This window comes from Podarcis gaigeae (assembly GCF_964106915.1).
Source record: "Podarcis gaigeae genome assembly, chromosome: 6".
NCBI classification, from domain to species: domain Eukaryota; kingdom Metazoa; phylum Chordata; class Lepidosauria; order Squamata; family Lacertidae; genus Podarcis; species Podarcis gaigeae.
Genome location: NC_139682.1, coordinates 40,518,561 through 40,536,697, shown reverse-complemented (window position 1 = coordinate 40,536,697; position 18,137 = coordinate 40,518,561). Strand labels below are relative to the sequence as shown.

The window sequence follows — 18,137 nt, the reverse complement described above, 5'->3', positions numbered from 1 at the left end:
GTGCCCCCCTACCCCCTTCTTCATTTCTGTCACGCCGATGACACTGTGGGGAAATGCGGATGGTTGTCCTCTCAGCCTGTGCTTTGCTGCAGAACATAGCCCACATGTTTCAGCCACAGAAAAAGGCAGTGTGGGACAGGAGAGGAGTGGCTGAAGGGCAGAGCCTACCCCTGGATACATTTCATCAAGCTCCACTCACTGGTGTGGATAGCAAGCAGTGGAAAAGCCATGAATTGCCACGAGTAAAAGCCATCACACTATGTGGAAGTGAGTCCACTATGTATACAGAGAAATTGAACCACCCCATACATATACAGCACATAGCTTCCCATGAAGAGTTCTGGGAAGTGTAGTTCACTCCTCACAGTTATAATTTCCAGAATGCTTAAGAAACTAAAGCTCCCAGGATTCTTTTCAGTTAAGGCAATGTGCTTGTTACTTACCATGTGGCTGGATGAAACATTATTACTATACAGTGGTACCTTGGTTCTCAAACTTAATTTGTTTCAGAAGTCCATTCCAAAACCAAAGCGTTCCAAAACCAAGGCACACTTTCCCATAGAAAGTAATGCAAAATGGATTAATCCATTCCAGACTTTTAAAAACAACCCCTAAAACAGTAATTTAACATGAATTTTACTATCTAACGAGACCATTGATCATTCCGTCTGAGACTCAGGAAACACCGTGAAATGAAATTAGACCACCATCAGGGGTAGCAACGGAACTGACTTTCACCGTGCTAGAGAAGAAACTAAACATTTTAATTTTTTTAGTTTCTTCTCCCATTAGATTCACAAAATGTTTAGGGGCATGTGTACCCCTGTGTCTCCCTAGAAAAATAGTGCTGCATTGATATATACAGCATTTCAAAAGTGGTATACAAAAAAGTGAAGTGAAACAGACTTAAAGATTAATACAGTGTAATAGAATTCCCTGTGGGTGCTACTACAGTCGTCCAAAACGTTCGGAAACCAAAGTGCGGCTTCTGACTGACTGCAGAAAATTCCTGCAGCCAATTGGAAGCCACGGAAGAAGCCCCATCGGATGTTTGGGTTCCAAAGAACGTTTGCAAACCAGAACAGTCACTGTTCCAAAATGTCCAAATACCAAGGCATTCAGGATCCAAGATACGATTGTATTGGTATATAAAGCCCTCAACAGCTTGAGACCAGTTCACATGAAAGATTGCCTCACTCCATACAGTATGTGCCAACTCAACCACTTCAATCTGGGGAACCGGCGCTTTTACAATTGCCACATAATGTTCGTTCCATGTTTGCAACAAATCAGTTCTCCAGAGTGACAGCACTTAACACCAGAGTATTCACTATATTGTTTTGGTGCCTGCTAAAAACTTTGTTTAGGCAAGCCTATCCAGACACGCAATTTTGGCATGTATACTAACGTAAATTTTTTTGTATGTACAGTTTGAAAATTACTGATTTTACTTAGATTTTGGAAAAAAGTAGAGCAACTTGTTTTTAACGACTGATTTCATCAGTACAGTGGTACCTCAGGTTACATATGCTTCAGGTTACATACGCTTCAGGTTACAGACTCTACTAACCCAGAAATAGTGCTTCAGGTTAAGAACTTTGCTTCAGGATGAGAAAAGAAATCGCGCTCCGGCGGCATGGCGGCAGCGGGAGGCCCCAGTAGCTAAAGTGGTGCTTCAGGTTAAGAACAGTTTCAGGTTAAGAACAAACCTCCGGAACGAATTAAGTACTTAACCCGAGGTACCACTATACTGTATTTTTAATGTGTATTTCAGATTCCTTTAATGTAAACAGCTTAGAGGTTTTGATGATTAAGCAGTATAAAAATCCTGTTAAGTAAAATAAAATAAACGGCCAGGTAAACCCAGCCATGCTAAACATCCTAAAAAATCTGGGCAAATAAAAATCTTCACTGGGAATAAAACAGTTGACAGACTGTACCAGACAAGCATCCTTGGGCAGCATGTTCCAAAGGCAGGACACCACAGACCATAAGCTACTAAAGTCAAAGTGTCTCAGGGGGGAAACTGTATTGGTAGCTCTCTGAAGTCTTCAGTGACATTAATACTGATTTAGAGCCAAGCATGACAGACAGTCTCATGTTGGCCAAGTACTTGTCCTCCTGTGGCACCACAGCTGCCCTTCCTGCATCATTACCTCTGCATAGCAAATGCTCTCACCACAGCTCTAAGAGCCAAGGATGACTAAATTATAATTGCATTTTCAACATCTACACTACTTATTCCTGTCAGGAGTATTTACAAGGCTATTGACCAAAGCATGACAGCAGTTATTGAGGGATGCTAATAATCTGCAGAACATGGAAGTGTTCTCTTCCGTAACTGGGGAGGTGCTCAAACACCCTAAGAACGTGTATACATGAGGTACCACCACATTATGCCACCCTGTTTACTCATAGTTTCCATCAGCTTATTATGAACACAATGCTGGAATGGATTCAATGAGAACCTAATAGCTATTGTCATTCTTAGTACCTTCTATTAATTGGTCAAATCTCTTGGTGAATCCAGCTCAATTATTGGCAAGATTGTATCTGGTACCAGGCAGCACAACAGTAGAAGTGTGCACTGCCCAATTTTTTCTATCCAAGTTCCTAAGCTATGAAAAAAATCCACCTGGGGTACAATTCAAGCACCTGACTGGGAGCACAAGGTTGAATAGCATGTCAGAGCCACTGCCGCATTCAAAGACCCAGCAAGCTGATCAGGCGCCTGGGGTGTGCCCTGTGCCCAGGCGCGGGGCCAGCCGCCCACAGGGCGAGGTGGGGCAGGATGTTCTGCGGGGCCTCCGAGGAGCCTGCCTGCCTCCTCCCACTCAGATGCGCTACAGCTGAGGGGAAGGCAGCGGGTGAACCGTGGAGCCTGCAGGCGCCCAAGCTACCATGTCACTCCCAGGAGAGGTGCGCTGCAGGCCCTGCGGTGAGTGCTGCCCATTTTGTCATCTCCCTCAGTGGTGACACCTGGGGCAACCCGCCCCCACTGCCCCCCTTCAAAGACCCACCACTCAACACTGGGCACGATGGAAGGTCGGGGAATAGTACCACTTCCAGGCTGGCATAGCAGACAAGCACATCATTGGTAGCTGGACCAGCTGAGAATGCAGTGGATCTCTGGCTGGCTTAACTCCACACCCTCACTGCCTCCTTTCCCAAAATACTCTGTTCTGCAGGTGCAGACGACACACCTCTGGAGCATCCAAACCCCTTCCAGCAACCCAGTAGGATTGGGATTGCTCTGTCCATCTGCAGTCCTAAAGTCACATACTAGAGTGTAAGTTCCATTGAAGTCTTTTAATTAAAGAAGCCAATGAACTTATTGTAAATAAAGCAAAGAACAAAGCAACCCATGCCATACATTAATTTCACTGGATGCCTTCACATTCAGACTCCATGTTCTGTTCTCCCCTTAATGGGCACCACATACTCATTTATTATTTCTGGATTTCTTCTGCCTTTTTACATCTCCTTTCTCAATACTCCTCTGTTGATATCTGAAAAACGTCCTACCCCTCCAGCTCATACATCATGACTACTATTCTGCCAGCGATATTAACTCCTGTAATTCTTGATCAGCAACTACCAGTTTAATAAACTTTTGAATTTTCCAATGTGTTTCCATGATATTCAGGAAAGAAATCCTTACTACTGGAAGTGCATGGTGATTTATACGGTCTCTTAAAGGGCAATTTCAGTCACCTGCTTTATCGCAAATTCATTGTTGCCATTATAGAACAACAGGCAACACTCAGTCCACAAAGGCCAGTGTTCTGTGTAGAGGCCAGTGTAGTGAAGCCCAATTGTGTAGATTGCTGACCCACAATCAAACAGTTGCAGTGGGAACAAAACAGACTTTGCTGAGGGTTATTTTGCTCCTTACACAGAAGGGTCTATTGATAAAAATTAACCTGTGCACATGTTCATGACCGAACGAAGGCCTCATAAATCATGGCAGTTCATCTTATTCTTATCAGATCATCAAGTGGCAAGTTGAACCATCATCAAAATGCACACCACCCACATTCAGGGCAGAATGTCAGGACTGACCGCTCACCTCTAGTGTGATCTGTGCCAACACAAAATCTGGATTCATACTGATGGAGCTTTTCACGACCAACATAAAGAAGTCAAAACAGATGCCATCATCAGTTACTTTCTTCATAGTACTGGAAGTGCAACTATTTCTGCAGTCTTTAGGGAAAAATCAGTGTAGATAAATGTTCAAAGGCAGTATTTCACTAAATAGTTGCACTAGTGCAAGGATTAGCACCGGTGGAATGGGATCCCCGCCCTGCTGTCCCCAGATCTGCTCTGGGAGATTGGTAGAGCCCCCAGAACAGATTCAGGGGGTGAATGGGGTGAGGAGAAGGGGAGATCATTCCATTGCACAAGCAGAAATCCTTTTAGTGACAGAACATTTTGCTTAGTTGAATAGATCCCAATGTTATTACCCAATGAAGAATAGTACAATCAATGTCCATGACTAAACTTAATGCCCAACTGTGACTAGCTCTCCCACCTAAATCTCCTCCAAAGTTGTGCAATATATTTGGGGAAAACAGGAAGCAATTCACCTGCTATTTTAACCAACATTATAGAAAACCCCTAACTTTACCTATACAGTAGCTGCTAGCTGCCACACCTCCTTCCCAAATTCTTCCACAACCACAAAGCCTTGAAAATCACCCAGTCTGAAATACCTGATGATTTAACCAGAGGGGTTCCACAGTCCTCCAGAATTCATCATTTGGAAATCACTGCAAATTTACCAGTATGCACATATTTAGGGTTGTTCTAGCAACTTATGTCACCACAAAAAGCTTGAGACACAAAATGGATAAAAGCAGGGACCTGGATTCACCTCTAGTCAATCCCAATAAGCAAAAAAGTCTGGATGACAGACCCAGTTCCATCCCACAACTGCATAAACTGAGAAACCAGTAGATGTGAACAAGCAAAGTCAGGCTGATTTCAGATTTATTTTTAGTTTTTCCAACACTGTATTGGTTATTGAACAGCACAACTAAAACCTCATTTGTACTTATGACACAAGAACAAATACTTTTAAACATACAAAACAATGCAATTCAAATGTGTATTAAAAAAAATGTGAGATTCTGAGAAAAACACCAGCTGTTTCAGGTGAGTTTTCAATGACCATTGTTCAAATTAATGGAAGGTGGTCCATACACTTTCCCCAAGAATGCTCCACACAGTTGTAACATTTCAGTTTCCCTGGCGCAGGGAAGAATGGCACTTTTGTTGTGCATACATCATGCAGTGTAACATCCAGACAAGTAAATGTGACATAGTCATCACATAGGTAAGGAAGGTACAAGTAAGAGCATATAATTTTCTCATTAAAAAAAACCCTTTTATTTATACTCTTGTTTTTAGGGAATTGTTCAATTTATGCTAAAGTGCTTTTATATTGCATGATAACTTTAATAACTTTTTCAAGAATTAGGTTAAAAATATTTAGCACCAACTAAAATATTTGGGGGGGGGGTTAAAAACTACTATGCTTTAATAGTGCTGACTGGCAAAGGGGTGATTAAAAACATTTCTATTTTTTGCTAAAATGCATTTTCTTTTATGCATTCTTGTGCAAATATGTGTTTTTAAAATGGTTTTAGCAAACTATGAGATTAAAAACATACTGTTAGAATGGCAGAAACTGGAAATGTAGCAGCACTGAGGTTCAGATGCATGGCAAGAGGCTCACTCAGCAGATACAACTCTGTACATTTCAAAACCATGCATTTTAAAAAGAAAAGTAACACTAAGGAGACTTAAACCCACCAGCACTGTGCTTTCAAAAACAAACAAACCCCAAAGTTGGCTTTTCAGCAGACTGAGAACATCAGTTTGAGGTCATATAAATGGCCTGGAAAAATGTGAGCCAACAAAACATGGATTAAGCCTCTCATGTGGACATGCCCCAGATATCAAACCACATTACTAAGGCACTGCTTGGTGCAAACCAGTGAGGATGGGAATCTTAATTCAGCACATCCAGTCTCTACAGTACCCATGCTTAATTGAGTGTGATTTTGTACTCTCGGGGGAAGTGGCAGGAATTGTGCACTACACATAGGCAATGCTGCTACAAAGCAGGATAAGGATTTAATTATACGAAAACCTACATCATACCTTAATTTGGGGGAGGGGTACAGGAATTTCCTCTGGCCTATAGGTAGCCCTAGAATACCATCTGGATGAAGACAACCATTTATAGAATCTCACGGCTTGCAATCAAAGAACTGCAATTTGATGGAGAGAGGGAGGGGACTGAGCCATAAATAAAGCACAATGAATTTACAAACCCGAAAACAGTTTCGTGAGCAACCTTGCTTAAGGCTACCAAGGCAGCTTTTCTTGTATGCTAAGTGGAAGGTTTAGGAATCTCCGAGAAGAAATGCATCCCCCCTCCCCTAAAAGGAAACAGCAGCTCCCATTTGAGCCTCTCTCTAGCAAATTGCTTTCAGTTTACTTCCAACCAGAAAAAAATGGCATAAAAGTTTCAGATCAGAAGCAATCAGTATAGCATGAGTTGTAAAAAACGAAACACACCACTCTGTTTTTATTTTAAAAGCTTACATAAAATAAGCACTTCAAGCGAGGTAACATGTCCATTATGTCTTGGCAGAAAGTTTTGTGCAGCACTTAGGACCAACACACACAGGATTTAAACACTGAGACATTTTTTGTTTTGCAAAGCACTCTTTCAAACGTGAAAGTTCTAGTGTTTTGATCATATACCTTGCATTCCAGTTGGTCCTCTAAAGACAGCCCTTTGGAAAGTCAGCTGTTTCCCTAGCTGCCTTTATATGTTCGCAAGTCAAGAATATAGTAGCTCCATGAGATAGTGACTTGAGAGATTTTAAATTTACTCATCAGCTATTCAAAAGGCACAAAAATAAAACTGGATGTGGAAAAGATAATATGCATATATTCTCAAGTGTCTACCTATACAATGCTATACATATGTTCACACAGATGGGGGAGGTCCTACAACTCCCATCATCCTTGACCATTGGCCATGAAGGCTGGGGCTGATGGAGTCCAACTGTGGTTGGAGGGCAGGCTTATTGACTGCAACTGTCTCCCAATACCATAGCACATCAACCGTTGTTGCATAGATCTCTCCAGATATATTAACTTAGACAATCAAACAGCAGTTGTAAGCCAGTGCACAAGAACATTCGGCAAAGGAAGATATACGAAAACTCTCTTCTATAGATCACGGCTGTCAGAGATGTTGCTTGAAACGCTCATGTCCAATAGAACTGTGTGCCAATAACCCAGCAGTAATTTCTGCCAGGAAGATGTCAAATTCTGCTTTATATACCGCTTTTCAAAAATGGTACAAAGTGGAAGGGCTAGTGCTGTAGTTCAGATGTATGACTGTATCATATAGACTTTCACCATCATGTGGAAAAAGAACTATTTCTAGAAAGCCCTTAGGTTCTTCTCCTACCACTTACTTAATTAGTGCAGGCCGAAGTTTTAAAGACCTCAAATCTTTGTAATTTGTACTTCCAATTGCACAGAAGCAATCTGAGGCTAGTTTTGTTGTGCTCCCGTTTCAAAGAGAACAATGAGATATTTGAATATACCAAAACACAACCAAGTTATCTAACATTGTTTTTTTCTGTAGATCCCTCTTCAATAACATGGTGCCGTCCAGATGTTTTGGACTACAAGTCCCATCAGTTCCAATTGTTGGGAACTGTAGTCCAAATCTTCTGGAGGGCACCACGTTAGTGGTCTATAAAGTATCCCCTTTAAAATCATTTAGCTTGAATTTATCTGTCGTTAGTACTTCTACCTGTAGTTTTCAGAAACAGTGCAAAGAAACTTGCCGATGTCTTTCACTATCATTTAAAAACATTAAAAATAAAGTTATTACCATCTTGAACAATATCTAGAGAGATTCCAGTTCCCCATCCACTGCTTGTTTTCTTTTTTAGCAGCAACTGTTTAATAAACTTTATTTACAAAATACATAACCTGTAATACCCTATAACAAGAACGAGTCCAATGGATAAATAATGTGCCTTCTTGTCTACATAACTGAGAAAGTGGTCCAAATATATATTTTATATCTTATCCAGAAGTTGTGCCCATTACCCTATTCAGACAGAAAGTTTGAAATAACTGTAATGTTATCAGGCAAAAATACAAACATTGCAAGGCTTTAATAGATCTTTCTTTTTTGGCCTGAATAGATTTACTTTTACCCAATGATCCAGGAAATTTCAGAGTTTGGTTGAATATGGACACATTATTCATTCAAGGAATCTTTTACCCATTACACATGCATCTCCTGGGCTGTTTAATTTTTAAAAAACAGATTAAGAAATTTAAGCACCCTAATACAACTCACCATTTTGAAAAGTTAACCTTCCTGAATTATGAATTTTAAAAAACTGGTAAATTACAATTTTGTATTTTCTGCAAAAACAAAAGGCAGGAAATGGCTGGTAGCAAAAAGGTACAGGAGAGATTTAATTCTTGCCTTCTGTCCTGCTGTGTTCCCTATTCTGCGTTTACCCCCTCGGTTCACTAAAACCCATGGACGTGCTTTCAAGATAGCATTGCATGATGGCTATCTACACCCACTTATTACGGCCTCTGAGAGGAAGCAATTTATCAGAATATGAAAGAGGCAAATGAGATCCTAACAGGGAAAGGGCTATAAAAACATAAAAACATTGCTACTGCTCTAATAAGGTGCATCAATGCAAAGCAGTTTACAGCTTTTACCTCAATTCATTGCTGGGCTCACTAATGAAATGGTCACAGGAAAAGGACCTGACAATTGTATCTCCCACATAAAAGAAGGGACAAAAAAGGCCAGAGTCCCTTGTGGTTTTTTCCTTCAGCTTAAATGCAGCCATTCTCAGAAAACACACACACAAAAGCAGCAATAGGCTTATCCTGGCAAATATGGCACCTCAAGAAGGGCTGTGGTAAGAGAGAGTTGTGCAGCTGTGTCACAGGGGGGGGGGGGAGAATCACAGCATGTTTCCACAGAGGATACATTAAAGGCAGTCTGCTTCAAAGTGCAAGATTTAGCACGTACGCTGGTTAGACACAGCCAGGTTACCCAGGGCTTTGCTTTCAGAGCTCCTTGTGTCCATTCTTCCTGCTGCATAATCTTCAATCAACTGTGGTGGAGACTTTCCTACAAGCACAGAAGGCTGCAGCAAGCAGAACAATCTCCTCCGTTAGCCCAAGTTGCAATGAGGAATATAGAATGGCAGAAGTGTACCCCAGTGGCCCAGAAGCAGGCAAGACTGTGACTTCCATCAATCTTGCTGGGATACCTTGCGTCTTCTATTGCTGCTTACAGCAATGCCATGAGGCAGTTCAGTACTACTTCTTAAGAAAAGACAGTATTAAGTTTCAAAGGCGCTCTCAACCTCTGATCAGATGCAGAAGCCTAGGGAGGTGCAACTAGCAGCACCCCCAATTGGGCGCGGCTGCAGCTTGATGTAGATTGATGTAGTCTCCACGGCCTGAAAGAGTGATGTCCGTGTCACCTGACGACGTCAACAACATCATCATCATCTTCTCAATAAGGACTCTAGGAAGAAACAGGATTAGGTAATAATAATAATAAAAATAAATTTTATTTATATTCTGCCCTCCCCAGCCGAAGCTGGGCTCAACAATAAATTCCCCAGCATTCCAGGAACCAACTCACAGGGGAGGACTCTCTGCTGGGGACCCCTTCTGTTCAAACCCAACACAATGTGACTGTGGGGTTCTGCATTTACCTCTGAGAAAACATTACCTTGCTGACAGACACAGTTTGCAATGAAGTTGTTTATCTAGCAAGAGGTGGGCTTGCTGAGGAATGAACACCATCATGGAGCCAAAACAACTTCTGTTTTTTAAAAATAAGCAAGGCTGTGGTGCCTTACCTACAGAGGGTACAAGCTTGTTCCATCTACTGACCTAATCACCTGAGACCAAATCTCTATAGAGCATTGCATCCCTGGCCTACAGCCAAAATGGTAGCCGTATCACTGAAAATCACTTAAATACCTGTGGCGCTGCCTGTCTCACTCCAAACCTAGCTGCAACACTGCATCATAGTGAAAGCATGACTGAATATTTTGGAACTGAGTGAAGTTAGAATTCTCTTTTTAAAGACCTCACCTCTTTTAAAGACCTTATCCATAGGCCCGTTCTTAGGGGCTAATTACCTCTGGAAAAAAACATTCAAAAATTCAATTTGCCTACCTCATTGACTCATGTACATTCTTGTTTTCCTTGACAGAGGTTTCAATCCATCCGGTAAAGCCATTCTCTTTACTGAACCGATCAATTTCTTCTCTGGTCACAGCCCATGGATAAAGGTCACACTGGAAAAGAGAATTTAGGAAAGTACAAGTTCTTTTAAAACAGTCAGGAAGAGGTGTACAATTTGTTTTCTGCCTCTGCCACAAATCTGCACACGGCCAGATCTATCCAGCAGATTATAAGGCGATGCTATAACTATTTGTGTTGCCGCAGTTTGAATTAGCAGGGTAAAATGATGAGACATCGGTGCCTCTTCTGCCCCTGAAAAAATTCTTATTACTGTTCAAAATAAACTCCTCAAATTCAAAGCAGAGTTTGATAAATGTGCAGATATTTTATACCCTAAGCAGATGTTTCAAATACGTTTTTTTCAGGGTCATGAAATATGCCCACTTGGGAATTTCCTCACTTCCTTAGTGATATCAGGGACAATTTTAGATGGGGAGGGGGGATGAAAGAAAGGGGGGAGGGAGAAAGGGATCCTTCTCCTGCACACTTTTAGCTCTGCAGCCCTTAAGACCTTCCCCACCCTCCCTTTTAAAAAATGTGGGGAGATGGAACTGGGTCAGAGGCCAGTGAGGAGACACATTCTCCACGCTCTGTTCCATGCCCCCTTCTTTTTAGGCCCCAACCCTAATTCTCAGCTGCCGCCAGTGTTCACTGATGGCATGAGGACAGCGCACATGCACGGCTCTTATCTCCCAGTGCTTTAGGGGAGTTTCAGAGGACTTATCGCCTTTTTAAAAAGAAAGAAAAACAGCTGGAAACACTCAGTCTACGGCCACTCACTTTATTAGCCAGCAGCAGACAAGGAACGGGGCTTCCATCCGGCAGCTTCAGTTTGCTGTCCAAATCATACTTCCATTTCTGGCAGCTGGTGAACGTGCCAATACTGGTGACATCAAACATGATCACACAGGCCGATGCCTCTTTGTAATACAGCCGAGTCATAGACGTGAAACGTTCCTGACCTGAGGAGGGTTTAGGTGACGAAGGAGTTTTAGCATTACCTCAGATTCATTCCTAGGCAGCTTCCCCCTCCACATTTGCTTGATCCAACATCAAGGAAGTTGTATCTACTTTACTGCCTTCTGGCAAGGACAATGGAAAACTTGACAAAGTGGGATGGCTGGTTCACAGGATGGTCAAACCTTGGTCCTACAGATGTGGCTGAACTATAGCCTCCATTATTCCCAACCATAGGCCATGGTGTCCGAGGCTGATGGGATTTGTAATCCAACAACGTCTGGAGGGCCACAGGCGACCTACCCCACCCTAAAGATTTAAGGCACTAATGGATAGGAAGATGAAGCAGTGCCGGATTTATGTATAAGCTAAACAAGATATAGCTTAGGGCCCCACTCTCTCGGGGCCCCCAAAAAAAATTAAAGGAAAAAAACTGGATGTGCATTTCCAAAATATAAGATAAAAAACAAATAAAATAAAACCTACATACAGCAGCAGTGTTTTGTGTTGCGTAGGCTCCTATTGGTTATGTGCAAATGGCTTTAGATACCTATTACGCCCATAAATTACTATATAGCATATTTTCAACACAAAAAACAGCGATAATTTGTTGTTGACAAAGGACAGCACGACATATAAAGGGCCCCATTAACTTCAGTAGCTTAGGGCCTCATCAAACCTAAATCTGGCCCTGAGATGAAGGGGACCAAAAGAAACCTGCAAGAACTACTAGGATTCCCCGATGATTCCCAAGTTAATCCACAGTTTGGAGTTCACCAATTTCTGTACTGCACCAAAGAAGAAATGTTGTTGCTTTGACTTTTCTGCTTCAGAAAGTCGCTTGCGTCTCCCTCCCATTGCAACTGCCTGTGCCAAACTCACTCTTTTGAGGGAGAGGGGAAACTGCCTCAATAATATATATATATATATATTGTTTCAGTTATCCTTACTGAGAAGTCATACTGGTAGGTAAAGTAACAAACCCTACGCATTGCTGAGTTTTCCTTCCTTATTTTATGGCAGCTGCTTCAATTGCTGAAGAGGCAAGCCACTTTTTATATGGGCTGTCTCTTTGGCAGTGGAATGACAAAGCAAACAAATACACATGCCTCTTAGTCACCGTTAATTGCAATATCCATCCATCAGACCATTTTCAAGGCGTTCCCCCCAAATTGCCATTTCCAGACTTACACAGGAAATTGCACAAACTACATCGCTAAAGAGGTGAAACACAACAACACATGGATGAAAATTAGACAGCTACTGTGTGTGGGAATTTTCTACCACTTTGGAACTATCTTTGATCGATAGAAAAGGACAAACAAATCTGGGGGGGGGGGAATCTCATCCACCACAAACCAACAAGTGACTCTTCAAAGCTTACCTGCAATATCCCACAGCTGCAGCCTCACTGTCTCAGACTCTGACCACTGTACCACCTTCAGAGCAAAATCCACTGGACAACCATGGAAAGCAAGAAAAAGATAAAAACAGTTAGGGGTTGAATAAAATCACTGTGTAGTATGCTCCACTTATGAGTACTTCTGCTTCAGGCCTGAGGGGCCTTAAAAGAGGATTAAACAAATGCATGGAGGGTAAGGTTCTCACGATGGCTAAACTCTGCCTCCATGGTTGGAAGCAGTAATGCATCTGAATGCTACTTGCTGGAAACATCAGGAGCGCAGCGTTCTCTTGTGCTTGGGTCCTGCTTGCAGGTTTCCCACAGGGACCTGGTAGGTCAGTGTGAGAACAGGATGCTGGAATACATGGACTAGATCAGGCATAGGCAAACTCCGGCCCTCCAGATGTTAGGGACTACAATTCCCATCATCCCTAGCTAACAGGACCAGTGGTCAGGGATGATCTGGAGGGCTGGAGTTTGCCTATGCCTGGACTAGATCCAACAGTCTCTTTTTATGTTCTTATAACGGATATTAAGGCACTACACTTGAATTAGGCTGCTGTGCAACACAACAATTGCTTCTACACTACTGCCTTGATACTATTCACGTTCTTCCTTCCAGCAGATGTTAAGCCCAAGCTATAGCATTTCTTGAGTACTACTGACCTCAAAGCATATGTTTATGCTCCAGTAAATCACAGAGAAGTGGTGGAAACAGACAACCATGTAGATGTCACTTTAAAATTCCACCCCATTCCCCCATACAGTTTTAACCACATGGAGAGCAGTCTACAACCATGTGACAAGCCAACCGCTTCTCCAGATTCCTGTGGCCATCTGTTGCTATCCCAGACAACTCTGAAACAGAAGTGTGTGCACCCATTATGTGCATGCTCACACAAGTAATACATCACAAATCCTGGATGATTGCTTCTATGTTCATGGATCCAGAATTATTTCCACCTGAAATATGATAACTAACAGCAAGAGTATATATATATAATAATTTCCCCTTGAGATAGCAGTCTTACATATTTCTCAATAAGTCTTTTTTCTCAATAAGTCTTTTTTTTAAACTCCCATCAGTAGACCATGTTGACATGTGCAGCACCACCACCCTGTTCCTGTGAAATGTTTTAACTTCTGAATTTTTAATGGTTGCAGCCTACCCCCGGAACCCGTTAGTGAAGGGTGGGAACAAATTTAATAATAATCATTTATTGACCGATCGCATATTTATGTCCTAGCTTTTCTGCAAGGAGCTCAAAGTGGTATACATAGTCCTCCCCATCATTTAATCCCTACAACAACCCTGTGAGGCAGGTTAGGCTGAGAGTGACCCACCCAAGATCTCCCAGTGAGCTTCATGGCTGAGTGTGGATTTGAACCCTGCTCTCCAGGTCCAAGTCCAGCACTCTAACCACTACACCACACTGGTTATCATGGTACAGTACAGTCTTGGGCAGACATGTCAGGTAAAAAGAAATAATAATAATAATTTATTATTTATACCCCACCCATCTGGCTGGGTTACCCCGGCCACTCTGGGTGGATTCCAACAAAACATTTAAATACAATAATTCATCAGATATTAAAAGCTTCCCTAATGTAAGGCAAAGAGGGGGTAGAAAGCTGAGAGCTCTCTCCTCTTCAGGTACTATCCTCAACTAGCAAGATCAGGGTTTGGCAAGGTTTATCTTGCCTGGGCCAGATCGGTCCCGCGGAGATCCCTCTGTGCATGCCTGTGATTTTTGGCACTGTGGAAGTGAGTCGCTGGACTGTGCTGGTTTAGCGCAGCACGTGAGCAGGCACCTTGGTTGGGGAGCAGCTCATGGGCTGGTCAAACGACCTCCGTGAGCTGCTTCCGGCCCATGGGCCTTAGGTTGCTGACCCCTGAGCAAGATGCTCTACCAAGCAGCTCTCCCACCTGGTGGTGGTGCTTCTGAATGGCAGAGTGGTCCACTGCAAATTAGCAACCATTCACAGTTTAGGAACTTAGGACAATGCCTTATATTGAGTCAGACTGGTGTGTTGAGTAAAAGCCAGTGTATTGAGTAAGAGCCAGTGTGGTGTAGTGGTTAAGAACAGTAGTCTTGCAATCTGGGGCACCCGGGTTCGCGTCTCCACTCCTTCACATGCAGCTGCTGGGTGACCTTGGGCCAGTCACATTTCTCTGAAGTCTCTCAGCCCCACTCACCTCACAGAGTGTTTGTTGTGGGGGAGGAAGGGAAAGGAGAATGTTAGCTGCTTTGAGACTCCTTTGGGTAGTGATAAAGCAGGATATCAAATCCAAACCATTGGGTCCTTTTAGCTCATTTGTCTACACCGACTTCCAGCGGCTCTCCAACAGGAAATCTTTCTAAGCCCTATCTGGAGATGCTGGGAAACTTCTGCATGCAACACAGATTCTCCACCGTTGAGCTACAACCCTTCCTTAAATTTATTTGTGGATGAGGGAGTGAAACCGGTAGGTATTACTCACACCTGGGGGAATGAACTAGGGGAGAAGTGATGTGACCCAGCTTTGGATACCTGGTGCAGCATCAACATAAGCTTGTAACTAACGCTTGGCCAGAGAGACAAAACAAGAAACCCTCTGGTGTACTGCTGACTTCGGATCCTCTCTGCACAAACTGTTGGTGTTGGAGAAGCCCAGGATGGCTGTTTCAAAGGACTCAATATTCATGGCTGCCATGATATCCATGGAGCTGTTTCAATACACCACTAACCCACCTTTATGTAAAAGTTTCAAGATAATTTTTTTTTTGGGGGGGGGGAATACATCACTGACCCAACACATATGGCAGGGCAAACGTTAAATCTGGGGGTGTGAGTTGTAATAACCCTATTTCCCTGTGTCCTTTGGGTTGATGGTGGAAGTCCTTCCCTGAAGGGTTGGAGGACTTGTAAAGCTTTTCCACCCAAGAGACTAATTAAATTGAAGGGATTCCTGAATTTCCCCAATAAATTGTCCATTTGTCAGGTCTGTCCATCCTGCCAAGGCCTCAGTCTCACTGTGGCAACGACAAGATGGAGACAGCTGTTAAAACAATCAACCTCTTCAGCTCAGTGGAACTCAAAAAGGGCTCTGGGGTTTGCTGGAGATACCGTATTTTTCGTCCCATAGGACGCTCCGTCCCATAGGACGCACCTAGTTTTTTGGGGGGGAAATAAAGGAAAAATTGTTTTCCTTTATTTCCCCCCCAAAAGCAGGTCGGGGAAACCAAACCAGGTCGAGGAAGGGCGCCGCACCTCCCTGAGCTTGTGGGGCTGGCCGATGTCTGCCTCAGGCGGCAGGCTGCTATCCGCAGCGTGGGGAGCCCTGCGGGGAACCCCTGCAGGGCTCCCCACGCTGCGGATGTCTGCCCGGCGAGCGGGGCGCTCTGCTTCCGGGCGGCAGGCTGCTATCCGCAGCATGGGGAGCCCTGCGGGGAACTCCTGCAGGGCTCCCCACCTGCAGATGTCTGCCCAGCGCGCGGGGCGCTCTGCTTCAGGGCGCACCACCCGCCGGGCGGCAGGCTGCTATCCGCAGCGTGGGGAGCCCTGCGGGGAACCCCGCTGCGGATGTCTGTCCGGCGCGCGGGGCGCTCTGCTTCAGGGTGCTCCGCCCGCCGCAGCGTGGGGAGCCCTGCGGGGAACTCCCACAGGGCTGCCCAGGCTGCGGATGCACTCCCAAACGCCGGGCGCTCTGCTTTCAGGGCGCCCGACGCTCCGGGAAGCAGGCTGCTATCCGCAGCCTACACATCCCTGCCGGACCTCCTGCAGGGCTGCCCAGGCTGCGGATGTCTTCCTGAAGCCTGGAGAGCGAGAGGGGTCGGTGCGCACCCACCCCTCTCGCTCTCCAAGCTTCAGCGAAAGCCTGTATTCGCCCCATAGGACGCACCCAGATTTCCCCTTCATTTTTGGAGGGGAAAAAGTGCGTCTTATGGGGCGAAAAATACGGTAGTTATGAGAAAACTTCATCTGCTGACTTTCTGCCTGTATATTATCATTGCATATGCCTTTCCCTGATTTATTTTGAGTCCACCATCTCACCCATTTACAACAAGAAATGGTTTAAGCTGTTGAATTTCTGCCCACTACACCATCAAAGGTACAAGACCCCTGCTCTTCCCCCCAAAGCCAAGTCTAAACCTTTCAAAGAACTTAGGTTTCATGAGTCAGATGTGTTACTGGTCATCATTGGACCACTGCTTAGAAATGCAAATAACCGTGAAGTATAAAAATGTCTTAAATACAAATATATTTTAGGCTGGCAATTCTACATTCAGTGCAAGCCCAGGCATAGTATTTCAGATGGCTGTGTGTGTGTATGAAGGGATTTAATGTTAATAAGTACAGCAATGTTATTAGCACTAATCAAACAGTCACCCAAAAACACCCATTTAAGTGTTTATACCAGAAGCAACATTTTCCCCTTTGAGCGGGAGAGCAATTAATCAACAATACCCCACCACAGCTACTACAGTCTTAACATTCCATACACACATACAGTATTTCTGCAAAATGCCTACTACACTGCAGGGTACACTACTCTGATTGCATTCACACAGCACTTTATTCCAGTTTCCCAGTATTTCCCTAACTGTCAATTTTTGCATTACATTTGATCTTTCACACAATGTAAAAGCAACTTCCAGAAATTCACCAAAATATAGAATAGAGCTGCTCTGCATTCGTTTCCATGTTATTTGCAAACAGACTGTTTCTGGAAGTAAATAACACTGAATTGACCACTACATTTGTGGTATACTCAACTATATTTCTGAAAGTGGCTTTTACGTTGTGCGAAAGCTCAAATATAATGTGGAAAGTAACAGGGAGGGCGATGTCGGGAAACCAGAATAAACTGCTGTGTGAATGCAGCCTCTGTCTCAACCCCTTCTCCCCAGCAATGTTAGCATATTGCAAGACTGATGCTACCCATACAATACTACCTCTCGTCCCCACCAAAGGGCTAGGGATATAGTAATGATGGATTCTATTTGCATTAGCATGGTAATTTAATATATTTACATTTCCAGGGGGGAAACACATCATTTTTTGCATGAAATTAAGCGCGGGTGGCGCTGTGGGTTAAACCACAGAGCCTAGGGCTTGCCAATCAGAAGGTCAGTGGTTCGAATCCCCGCAACGGGGTGCGCTCCCATTGCTCGGTCCCTGCTCCTGCCAACCTAGCAGTTTGAAAGCACATTAAAGTGCAAGTAAATAAATAGGTACCGCTGAGGAGGGAAGGTAAACGGTGTTTCCGTGCGCTGCTCTGGTTCGCTAAAAGCGGCAGAGTCATGCTGGCCACATGACCTGGAAAAACTGTCTGCGGACAAACACCGGCTCCTCGACCTTTAAAGCGAGATGAGCGCCGCAACCCAGAGTCGTCCACGACTGGACCTAATGGTCAGGCGTACCTTTACCTTTTAAGCTGAGTTAGAATTAAGTGTTG

At 43.8% G+C, this 18,137-nt stretch overlaps 1 protein-coding gene across 5 annotated transcripts in view; it reads right to left on the bottom strand.

The window, feature by feature from the left end:
- Positions 1-4,991: 4,991 nt before the first annotated feature.
- Positions 4,992-18,137, bottom strand: part of RAB29 (RAB29, member RAS oncogene family) — a 19,222-nt gene continuing 6,076 nt past the window's right edge. For 3 of the 5 annotated variants that reach the window (XM_083745280.1, XM_083745281.1, XM_083745282.1), the window contains exons 3-6: positions 12,680-12,751; positions 11,119-11,300; positions 10,270-10,391; positions 4,992-9,607 (exon numbers count right to left, since the gene is read on the bottom strand). In XM_083745280.1, the coding sequence (XP_083601406.1) occupies positions 9,478-9,607; positions 10,270-10,391; positions 11,119-11,300; positions 12,680-12,751 (506 nt within the window). In that variant the 3' untranslated portion in view covers positions 4,992-9,477. The remainder of the gene's footprint in view (positions 9,608-10,269; positions 10,392-11,118; positions 11,301-12,679; positions 12,752-18,137) is intronic. The other 2 variants (XR_014565823.1, XR_014565824.1) reach the window with 1 other exon arrangement.